The 12,966-nt window shown below is 24.5% G+C and overlaps 1 protein-coding gene across 1 annotated transcript; it reads right to left on the reverse strand.

Annotated features, from left to right (window-relative positions):
- Positions 1 to 2,530: 2,530 nt before the first annotated feature.
- Positions 2,531 to 7,232, reverse strand: LOC145846402 (filamin A-interacting protein 1-like; the record flags this gene model as incomplete). The annotated part of the gene is made up of 5 exons (XM_082953215.1): positions 7,169 to 7,232; positions 6,550 to 6,619; positions 5,021 to 5,204; positions 3,617 to 3,746; positions 2,531 to 2,675 (listed from the first exon to the last, which is right to left on the reverse strand). Coding segments are annotated over exons 1-5 (568 nt in total), but the record flags the coding sequence as incomplete, so codon positions are not given.
- Positions 7,233 to 12,966: the final 5,734 nt, after the last annotated feature.

Here is a 12,966-nt window from a genome sequence, read left to right on the forward strand (position 1 = left end):
TAAAAACTGTTACTTAAGTGTTTTTTTTAAGTAGATAAGAAGTACAGTATAAACTAGAAATTAAAATAAATCAAAATATTAATACAAATTCATGACGCTTTAACAAATGTATTTGGTTAAGTAAACTTAAATGTAAACTTACAGCTGATTAATAGCTTTGTTTGTTTATTTAATTTATAAAAGCTACTTTTGTCTAAAACTGTTTTTAAGTTTATATTAAAACAAAATAAATTACTCAAACTTAAATAAATGCTTATTTTAACTATTCACTACATTTTCTGGAACTAAATTAAAGCACTTAATAAAAACATCAAAGCAAACACTACTAGCTTCCACATATCAAAAGTATTTAATCAGAAGTGACATTTAGCAGAATTCTTATAACACATCCTCACTAGAGAGAGAGTGGTAAATACTAATCAGTTTTGTAACAAAGTTACTACGCTCAAATGCTACTATCACGGACTGCTATCACATCAAGCGAATATCTGCATATTTTAGCGATGAGTTTGGTTAATAGTTTATATTTAGCTTTTGTCTCTGGTCGAGTTTTAACTTTTTACTTTTCATAGATAGCTGAAAACAAACTTTGTGAGTAATCGTTTACGTTATAAATTGTACGTTTTACTCTAAATAGAATCAAGTACTTATCTATCTGCATAGTTTTGTCGTTTGTGCGTCTTTTATTATTGATAACCAGTAGCATTTATTTTTCTTTGGATACTAAATTTTTGGAAAATTAAAAAAATTAAAACTAGAAATTACCGCTTATTTTTTATTAATTGTTTTTAAGTAACAAACAAATACACTTGGAGAGATCTTTTTGTGAGTCAAAGATTTTTTTAATTAAAATGCTAAAAGTACATGTATTTTTTACTTTACGTGGATTGGTTTTCTTGTATTTAACTTTGAACTAAAACATACTTTGTAAGTAAATTTACAAAATGTAGTGATTACTGTAAATAGAATCAAGTACATATCTATCTGCATAGTTTTGTCATTTGTGTGTCTTTTATTATTAATAACCAGTAGCATTTATTTTTCTTTTAATAGTAAAGTGTTGGAAAACTTAAACATAAACTTACAAAAAATTACTGCCTATTTTTTTAATAACAGTTATTAAGTAACAAACAGATACATTTGGGGAGATTTTTTTGTGAGTTAAAAACTTTTTATTTTAAATTAAAATGCTTTTAGAACATGTAAACTAAAAAAAAATAAAATAAAATTTTATAAATTTTTAAGTAAATGTTTGTTTACTACGCTTGAATTTGCAATATTTACAACACATTTTTACAAAAAAAACTTCAATACTTGCTATTAACTAAACAAATTTTTAGCCTTTTTATTGAACAAAAAAGTTTTTGCTTGCTGAAAATAATTGAAATACTTTCTATTATAAAAACTGTTTTATTGTTCTGTTTTTATTCTATTCCCTTGCTATTTATAACTTTTTGAAAAAAGAAATAATAAAACAATTTCAATAATAAAGAATACAGTTTGTAATAAAATCCTTTGCTGATTATAAGCTAGTTTGAGATTTTTTGTAGTGTTTTACTATTTACTTTCTGTTTAACATACATCTCAATAAAATATATTCTCTAAAATTGTAAAAAATAACTTTTATTTGAAACTTTGTCAATAAAAATTCTACTTAGATAAATTTTGTTGTATGTTATCATAATAAGCATTTTGATTTATTTCATGTTTTTCTTTGACCAAATTACATAGTCAAGTTACTTGCAAACATTATTTTTCATAAAATCTGTACTTTAATAGAGTGAACATTTAAAACTTTATTTAAAACTTTTAATACACTCAAATATATAACTGTTATTATGATAAGCGCCAGCACTCATTAATAACCAGCCACAAATTTGAGTTGCAATATTTTTACTTTTTTTCACAAATCGTGACTTTTGTTCGCTCAAGTTCGAGTTTATTTCGCTATATTGTATTTTCTTTGCACGATTTGAAGAGTAAATAGAACGTGCTCGATTTTGAATGTTTCTCATACAAAAGTTGAGTTTTGTTTTTAATAAAAAATATTGTTTGCTTATATGAGACCGCAAAAATAAGTGTCAAGTTGAGACATTGATTTATTAACAGGTAGCAAAAATTATGTGTGTGTATGTTGTAGGGTTGCATTTGAAACTTATTTTTAATGAAAATACTTTTTCAAACCATACCTCATGTGCTGTATTTTTTGCATTAAAAAGAAGATTTGAACTTTATGTATGTAAAACTTAGTTTTATAAGCTTAAAATTGCTTTAGTTATTTACATTTATATACTTTATTTTTGTATTCATAGAACCTTAAATAAGTCTAGATTTTAAATTAGTCGGCATAAACTACACACTAGCTTTTATATTAACAAACATAAAAGTACAAATAGTACCAATATTTTTTATCTAACCAGATTATTTGTAATTTCAAATTTAAACATAACCTTGTTAATAAAACTAACACACGTTCATACAACAGATACTTACTATAATCTAAACTGTAAACAATCATAGATTATCTCACCTAACAAAGAAACAAAATCGTCAGATTTGACTGCGTAATCTTTCTGTTTTTGTTTTTCAGAGTTTAGCTCGTAAGTTACCCTTTGATTTCGTTCTTGAAGCGATATAAACATCTGTTTCAATTTTCTGTGTGCTTCTTTTTGTTTCTGTTTAATAAATATTTAGTGATATTTAATTTCAGCTTATTAATTTAAAGATAAAAATTAATAAACGAAACTTTTTAAGTTTATATTATACCTTATAATAGCTTAGATTGGCCGGATTCAAAACAAAAAAGAAATATAACAAAAATATCATTAACATTTGAAAGTTTTAAGATATATTTTCTTTAAAAATGTTAACTAAACTAACTACTTATAGTAAATAACTTTTTTTTTTATAATGTACTAAACAAAATTATAAAACTAAGTATAAATATAAAAATCTATTTAATTTTTTAAAATTATTATTTATGGTTTTTTAGTTAGCTTTAAGAAAAAATAAAAATAAAGAAAGTAGTTAACAAATTTTTCTTTTGTTACTTTTAACTACTGTTTAGTCATGAAGTCTGATATTTATAATTGCTTTAAACAAATATAAACTTTTACTGTTATTTGTATAGGGTCTGCAATTAATGTAGCAGATATTATAAACTTTCGAACAAAGTTTGTTTTTTAAACATTACAAAACAAGCTCACTAACAATCTAAAATTATATTTTTAAATTAAAAAGTATTCGTGAAAACATTAATGATAATTCAAGCAAAGTAAAAGCCTGTGCTAAAATAAATTAGTATTGTAAAAAAAATTTTGCAACACTTTCAAAAAAAAATATAGCTCTATAAAACTTAAAGGTTTTAATAATTCTTTTTAAGAATTATACAAGTGTAGAGCTTTATAATTTAATTTAAATTAATTTGTTATAAAGTTAGGTTGTTTCTTAAAATGTTTAGATTTTATAACTTATTGAAAATTAACTTTTAAATTTTTATTCACAACTGTTTAATTGAATAGAAAAATCATAGTAATTCAAAAGATGTTTAGAGCAATAAACTTTTATATTTATGAGTTATTTTACTAAAATTATATATACTATTAAATTTACTAACGTGTATGATATGAGCAAGCTGATCCTTGGTCTGCTGAGCGATGTCTTCATCTTCATCACTCTCAATTTCGGGGAATCCCATAAAAGTCCCGTCTCTCTGGAGAGCTTTCAACGGGTCAGTTAGACCATATCTATAATTTTATTTTCTTAATAAAAGTAATAGTTAAATTCTTATTAGTTTGTAAAATATACTCCTAATGACGAGTTTAAAAACTTCAAATATATTTCTGCATATTTTTAACTAGTTAGTACTAAATTATAATACTGTATTTTTTGAAGAAACTTTACACAAATAGTCTGTATATAACTTAACATTGAAAATAAACAAGTTAATATGGTTGTAGCTGCATGTAAAGGAAACTTGTTAACTAAAAATATTACTTTTGACTTTTTAGATTACAAAAAAAAACTATTTATATTAAAAAGCGACAATAATTTAAAATTTGTAAACAACATAAAAAATTATGAATTTATATTGCAGCAGATAACTTTGATAGATTTATAGATGATAAATGCAGCCAATAGTTAACTTATTAAACTTTTTAAAAGCTTGCCAAACTTATTGTTTTTACTAAAACAACAGTTTAATTCTATTAACCCTATTTATCAAAACAATAAATAGATTTGCAATAGGCTTAGCAACATAAATTTGACATTTACGACTAAGTTGTTTATTGTTTATACTAAACTATTAAAAAGTAAAAGTAATCAGATAAACTGTAACAAAAAAAAATTAAAATCAGAAACAAAAACTTTATTGTAACACGTGTAATTAATATGCTTGTACAAAATAATTTAGATTTCCTCTAGTTAAAATTCGAACTGTTAAATCAATCATATAAAGTAACTAAAGTTCAAACCTTAAATCAGAGAGTAAGTGTTTAATTTGATTAACCTTGAGTGTATATTAAGTAAATTGCAGCTATAAGTGTTAAAAGGTAAATAAAGATTAAAAAGTAAATTTATTGCACTTTGAACCTATGCTTTATTATAAAATTAAATATAACGAAACAACTAGGGAATAACATTTTAATAGAATAAATATTAATTAAAAAAAAATAGTCAAGAACAATCACAAAAAGATCTATTTAATGTAAAATTAGTATGTAAAAGTTTCTTGAATTAGTTGTAACATTCAAGGTTGTTGATTTGATTAGATTTAAAATGATAAAACCAATACTAGGATTTTATTTTCATATATACCTGACAAAATTAAGCAATTTTTAGAAGTTTCGCTTTAAGTAAAATATTGGATTTGTATAACTGATAAAATAACTTGAATAAAAAACTGAGCTTTTATGCGTTTGAAAAGTTATAACAGTTTATTTTACATATATTTTAGTCTCGTTAAACATACAAACGCTCAATTAAACTAAATAAAAAGTTAAGGAACTGTTTTTCCGACCTTGAATCAGAATTATTTCTCTCCGACTTGAGTATCGATATGAACTCATCCCTGGCTTGCAGTTCACCTTCAAATACCGACAACAACTTCAGCAGCTCTGACTTGTCCAAGTTTATCTTGCTGCTCGTGACGTCACTTTGTGATGACGTAACTTCACGCTTCATCGATTGCTGGCTCGATGATTCTGATTTTTTTTTATAAAAGTTGAATTACAAAAATTGAACATCATTGGATTTTTTTCTTAAAGTTTACTTTATGGAACTAGAACCACGAAATTAAAAACATGTTGATTTTGATGTGTATCGGTAAACATGAACTAAAAATTAAACATATAGTTCCTTATTGATGTTTCTCTCAAGGTCAAATTTATATGTTATTGACTAAAATATTAAAAATTGTTTTTAAAATTTTGTTTATATTATATTAAGGATTAATCAGAAATTAGCTTTTTTTTTTGTTTCAAAGTAAATTTAATGATTTTAAAAATATTGAACTAAAAACAACTTCATCTCCATTAGCTTTAACACTTTCTTATCAAAAAGACCGCCACAAAAAAATTGAATTAACTACAATATGTTTAAATATTACAAAATTACAACTAATCACCATAACTTTTACATAAAAAGTTAATGTATTATATTATATTCAAACAATTTACAGTAAAACATATAGCTTTATTGCAAAAAAGTGGTTAATGCGCTATAATAAGGTCCTTCAAGTTTACAAAAGTTTACTAATTGTTTCAGTATATTTTGCTTTCAATAACGGATTAAACGTGAAAATAGTTGGCATAATACTTAATATTTATGACATCATAATTGTTAAACACGCATACTTAGCTAATGATTTATTATTAGTCACAATTAAAGTTTATTTAAACACTTACAAGGTAACGATTAGTTCTTGGAAAGGACTATATATGTTTTACGAATTATTTTAACGAGTCTAATTAAATTATTTTTAAAAAGTGTCAAACACGGAGTATAATCGTGTTAGTTGCGATTTTTATATTAACAACTTAGCAATTTTTTAAGCAAGTAAAAACGTGTTTTGGTTTTAGGTTAACTTTAAGTATATCAGTAAACTTTATCATAATTAGTGGTTTAATTGTTATTGTAAGTCTGTTTAAAAATAGAATGGAAAAGTACTCAACTTAACCATACTTGGTTTAAACTCTGAACAATAAAAGAGAAAATAGTTAGCTAAGATTAACTTGATAAATAAGTTTCTGTTTATAAGGTTATTACCAGTCTTTACAAAAAAGATTAAGTACACTGTAGCTGATTTTTATGGATTAAAAAGACAAGAGAAATTATTTAGCTTAAATCAGGTTTTCCAAATTGGGCCAAGTGGGTGGAAATTTGGGTCAATGAGGTCATAAATTGAAACTTACACTAGATATTCTGGAATTAATGATTAAGACAAAAAAAGGTCTTAAGCGTTATTAATGGTAGTTTTTTGAATAAAGTTTGGGAAATCCTGGCTTAAATTCACATAAGTAACTATACTTTAGTTTAAATTATTACTACCTGTCTTTTTCATGTGTTTTATTTTGTGAACTTTTTCTTCTTTTGTATTTGAGTCTATCATTGGTTGAACCTACGAGTAAATACATTATTTAATTTTACTTAGTTAAGTTGTTCTAAACTAGCAAACTTGTACACAATTGGTTGCACCTATATATAAAAATATTTTGTTTAAAAATGCATGATTTTTTTCATAAAAGTAATTTAGAGTACTGATAAAGTTTTAATTTACAAAAATATCCAAGATTTTAGATAACTCAAAAACAAAAGTATAATAATATATCTAGAATATACTTTCGAAAATGGATGTTTTAAGACAGATTAAGTCAACTTGAAGGTATAAAACATTAGAAAATAAAGTTTTGTTGTTAAAAGTTAATTAAAATTCAAAATTCATTAAGTTCAAAGTAAAATATTAAAAACTTTTTTACAAGGTACAAAACATAAAGCAAAACTAAAAACTTTAAAAGAATTAACTTAAGTGCATGTTTAACAACCAAATAAAAAATATAATATCAACTTTATGTAACGTTTAATACACCAAGGTTTTGAGTTTAAAGTTTAATTGATTGACTTATTTATTTAGAACCACTTAAATTAAAAACATGAATTTAAATCTTACCAATAAGTCAAAATTAACTCCGTGTAGATTAGAATCCATTTAGATAAGTTATAAAACAGCTAATTCATAACGAAAAATGTTTATACTTTTCTTTATATTCTTGATTAAACGATATAAACAGCTTTAAAATTTAAACTTAGTAATTTTCAGATCAGATGTTTTAAAATACTAAGTTTAAAAACAAAACATTAATTAAAAATAGTCTGTACTGGTCTTTTACAATAAAACATACAACAACTTAAAACTTTTTATGCTATACTAAACATTTGCCAAAAGCTTGATGCAATTTATAAAAGCTATAATACTGCTAAATATACAACTTTTAGTCTTTTTTAAAACAATAAAGGTTCTTCTGTCATTTATTGGCAAATCAAAAATGATTGTCAATCCAAATTTGGTAAGCTAACAAACGCAAAATTAATTTATTGAACTATACAAATATGTTTGTGTAAACTATACTAGGTCTTACTACCAATAATCTTAAAATGCTGTTTTTTATAGTAAAGAAAGATCTAAACAATACTAACTTAATTTTTTGCATTGTTATTATTTACTGACAATCATATGAAGAGTTTTTAATTCTAACTTACATAAACTATTGTTATGGTAAAAACTTACAATTTATCATTGAAAAAGGATATTGTTAGTAAACTAAGTAAACAACTTTTTAAATATAACTAATTATGTATTCTGTATAAAAATTTCTATTAAGCCTCACTTAATAAACTAAAAAATAAACCATGTAAAAATCAAATATGTTTTAAATAACTGTAACCAAAGTTAATTCGCGTCTCTACAGACTTATAAAGAATATTAACTTATGCTGAGCAACTAACTAAACAAAAACTATTTTTAAATTCATATTTGAAAGTTAAACAAAGCTCTATATGAATTTCAATCATTTTTGAAATGTTACTAAAGCTAGTTTACGACTTTACAGACTATAAGTTATAATAAAAAAAAACTTATTTTAACCCATATATTTTACTAAAAAGTACTTTTAAATTCACTGTTTAAATTGAAAGTAAAATATTTCTATAAACTTATAAAAAACATAAACTTATGTTAAGCTATTACTCTCATTTAAGACTAATTTTATAACCAAATAAACAAGTAGAACTCTGTATAAAACTCAAACATTTTTCAAATGACTGTTACCAACGCAAGCTTGCGACTTAATTAATTAACATCGGTTAGAGTGGAGCTAGCCAACATTTATTAAAACGCAGAAATTCCAAACGCAAGATCAACAATTGTTTGGACGTTATTAACTCTCTTCTAATAAAATCTCTCGTATCTGCAGATTAGTAACACCAAGTTAATGACTTAAGTTCTACTTTCAACAGTTTTACCTTACGGACTTTTGCAAATAGATTCATTTCTTTTCCTGAGTTTTGAAAATCTAGCAAAATAAGTATATATAGTAAAAATATTCTTCTCTTGAAAATGTACTCTAAGTTATACGTACACAGTTGTTGACATTTAAAAATCTCTTCCAGCAGATGCAATAGTTTCTTCTTAATTTTTGACAATATGTCATAAAAGTACATCTATTAACACAGGATTCTATGTATTACAGCCCTGTGTATACTCATTGTGAAACACAACTATTGTGGTTTTGTGGACATTATTAATTCTCTTCAGATTGTGTCTTCTTCTAAACACTCTCTTGTTTAAATGCATAACTTACGTCTGTTGTTTGTCATAATTTCGTTGCGGTTTCAAAAGTATTTATAAAAAGAATTATTACACATTACACTACTAACTTATCTACTTCACAATAGCTGGGATGATATAGAAAAATTCTTGCCATTTTGAAACTTGGTTATGTTACCAGTCAGAATAAGTTGCTATTGTTTTGTACTAAAACTAGGTATACTACTGTTTAAGGAAACTCTAAACAAAAACATTTTGTTAAGTTTTATATAAATATTCTTACGACTGATCACCAACTACACATATCGACAACTTATCTACTTAACACTATAAATGCTATTAACAAATTTTATCACAAAGAAAAAATTAAAGAAATTAACATGAAAGTAATTTTGTAAAAAGTTTACAAATAGGATTTACTCACAATGCTGCAATGTATTTTATCTGTTTAAATTCAATGAGAATAACTTCTGCATAACAATGTGTTGCTAGCTTGTTTATATATAGATTAATAAAAAATTCAGTACACATTCTTTATCAAGTTTGTTAATACATAAGCTAAACAAAAGATAAAACTTATAAATGGTTAGTAGCGATAAACCTTATCTTTGATACGGTAAACATTTTATATTAAATAAGTTGCATAACAAATTTTATATTTTTTTACTAAATATAAAGTTGTTATAGGGAGGTGAATTTAACAAGTATTTAAGTAACAATCACATAATGTTGTTTTAAAGTTTTATAGATACTACAACTGTTTTAACTCCTTATAAAGTTGCTACAAGATCTTAGTCAACTTTACTCAAAATAAAACATTACATAAACAACTTACTTTTTGCATTGGTGAAATCATTTTTACTTCTGGTTGTCTCTGTTTGGTCTCTGTTTGGTGTTTTAAATACTTTTGCTGGACAAATACTTTGACAACCTTTCATTTTAATCAAATATCTGCAGTTAATGTACGTTAGGGTATAAAAATTTTTTTATTAATTCTAGATAGTTTTAATTTTGTTGCATGTGTTTAGCTGAAAAAGAATTGATGTTTTTGAATATAGTTTTATGTTCGAAACTTTAAAATAGAGCACAAAAGCTAAAGAATAAAGATTTGTATACTTTAGTTAAATGCTAATGATAAAGTTATCATGTTTTTAATTAAAAACTATGAATTAAACTTGTTTTAAAACGAATCGACTTCAAAACTATAAATTTTTATTGTAAAGCTTTAAAATAAAATAAAAAGTTTTGTGTAGTATTAAATAAACCATCACATAGCAGTTTTTTGAATAATTTCTTATCGAGTAATTGTTTTTCGTGAGAATATCCAGTTAATAAACATTTTAAACTAAACTAAAAATAAACAATTAAAATTATGTCTATGCAACAGTTTTAGAAGAAAAAAATATTTCTTTTCACTTAAACTTGTATGTACTTTTTTAGTAAACTTGGAATATATAATTGCCCCATATAAAGTCCAAAGTAAATATAGACTGAATTAAAAAAATAATTAAAGTTTTGTTTGTATAATAGTATAAATGTAAGATTTTTTACTACAATTGCAAGAAAAAGTTATTTCTTTCCACTTAAACTTGTATGTACTTTTTGCTAAATATAGAATGCACACTTGCCCCAACTCAAGCACCAGCGTGAAAAGTTTGTCAAATTTTTTGCGGTGTGCGTCTTTTCACTGGGATTTTTGTGGCCGGATCCTTGTGTTTAAGTCGTTTTTATTTTTTTGATTAATACTTTTTTTTGCTGACAAATACAGAAATAATGATCTATAAAACTTTCGCGAGTACGGATTATAAATTTTTGAAAAAATCAATTATTAATTAAAAAGTAGCTGTTCAATGATATTTTTTAGTACTTTTTAATTATTGTTTATGTTTTACGTTTTGGTTGGTATTTGGTATGGGTAAGTTTTTAAAACACATAACTTTTTCAAAGTATAAACTTATATCTTTATGTAGTATATACTTTCGAGTTTTTACTTATTAACTTATTAAGATCTTTAAAATAGTTTTTACGTTTCATCTTTAACTCTTTTAACTGTAGTAAAAATAAATAAAAATAAAACTGAGAAAGACTTGAAACAACAAATAACACAAACTATCTTCTAACCACAAGTGTTGTTGCAACTTGTAAAACGTCAGTTAGTCATTCTGCTCATTGTCAACGAATATTAGTTTATTGTGACGTCACAATAAAATATTTGAACTTGCATTTGTGACGTATACGCCAGGTGTGACGTGATAAACATTTGTGTGGAATAATATTAGTTACTTTTGCAGTGATTTTTAATTAAATTTTTTTCAAAGTAAGCTGAGTCTTAGTTGTAAATTTCTTTAACTTATGTTTATAACAAACAAAAGAGATAAAAAAGAATATTTAATAAATTAACTTACAAAGCTGCAAGTAATGTAATTTTTGTTTTTAAGAAATATATGTTGTGTTCTTTCACACTGAAAAATAAAGAAAAATAAACTAAAAAAGTAAAAAATGAAAACTTAATAAAGTCTGAAGCAAAGCTTTTCTTCTAAATTAAAAATTGTCTTATGATACCTAAGCTTATCTTGTTAGATTTCTTAAACTAATTTAATTACAATCTTAAAGATTTTTAGTTACATAAAACAATACCTTAAACTTTGAAAACAAGTTACTAGTTTGCAAAAAAACATGATAAAACAAAATAACAACAAACTATAGAACTGTGCAAACTAAAAAAGAGCAAATAAAACTATGTCAATCTACTCTAATGTAATAACTTGTGTTTGCTGCTAAACAATATACATCTTTTGCAGCGAGTGAGTTTTTGTAAGGCAAGCTTATTGTAGTTTTTAGTTATTTTAAAGTAATATTAAATTTAAAAGTTAACTAAAATTCATATAAAACTAGTCAAATTTAAAAAACACTTTAAGTAAAAAGATCAACTTTTTATGATAGTTTGTTTTTACAAAAAACTTTAAGTTATTTTCTAACAAACATTCCTACAAAAAACTACTCGCAAAATATTTTCTAAAATAAGTTCTCAACTAAAGTTTAAAAAAAAATCAGAACAAACTGAAAATAAAAAAATATCAATCTTTTCCGCTTTTCACAAATGCGCAGCCAGAGACTTTCAAACAAAATTGACAACAACTGGCAACTAAAATGTGTCAGGAAAGTTAAAAAGGTGTAAACAAAAAACTCGAAAATATTCGCCGCACTCAACTTGCATTGTGACGCAACACAAAGCTGGCAAAAAGTCGGCAGAAAATAACTAATCAATTGAGAAAGTTTTTTTGTTTTAACTCGTTGACAATAGCTAGTTGTGACTGGCAAAAGTTTTTTTTTGCGTTGTAAATGTTTGCCAAGGCTGGGTGTATTTGATTTACAAAAGTTTTATTGTTGTTTGCTTTAACTTCGAACCTTAACTTTTCTTATCTTGAAACCTTTCTTTTATTTTAAGCTTTAGTTTTAACTTGTACTTTTTAGATTAATTTTTAAAAATAACCAGTGGTTGACTTGATTTTGGAAAAAAAAATTATCTTTAAAGTAATAGTAGTTTACACAATATATTAGACTTTGATTCATTTTTCTGTAATAATTAAACTTAAATGACTTCAACTAATTTATTTAAATGTAAGTTTTTAAAAGCTAAAAGTATTGGTCTTTCATATTTCGTTAAAAAATTTAAAAATTATATATTTTGAACTAATTTCAGGTATCCTAACTAAAAAAACTTTCTTTGAACAACTGTTAACGTAGCAACAAGTTTTAACAAATTTTTACTAACCTACAATAACTTACATTAACCTATAAAAAGCCCTAACTATTAAATTTGTTAGCGCAAATAGGCCGCATTGTTTCTAAATCCCCTACAAGAAAAAAAAACTTACTTATTGAACCAACAAAACCTAGTTTCAACAAAACTCGCAAAGAAACTCTCTAAGAAACAGAAGCCATTCTTAACAAAAGGAAACTTTTTCCACGAGTAAACACCCCACACCAGCTGTGAGCTTTTATATACTGTTTGTATTTCTTTTCCTTATTTTTCTTTTCCCTATTTTCAAAAGGCAAGTTTCAACATTTTTCTTACAAACCACGTGCTTTTTGGTACAATATACAAACGTTTTAAACAAATTTTATAAATGCTGCAAAAT

Source organism: Thalia democratica, unplaced genomic scaffold, assembly GCF_965202585.1.
Source record: "Thalia democratica unplaced genomic scaffold, ktThaDemo2.hap1.1 HAP1_SCAFFOLD_434, whole genome shotgun sequence".
NCBI lineage: Eukaryota > Metazoa > Chordata > Thaliacea > Salpida > Salpidae > Thalia > Thalia democratica.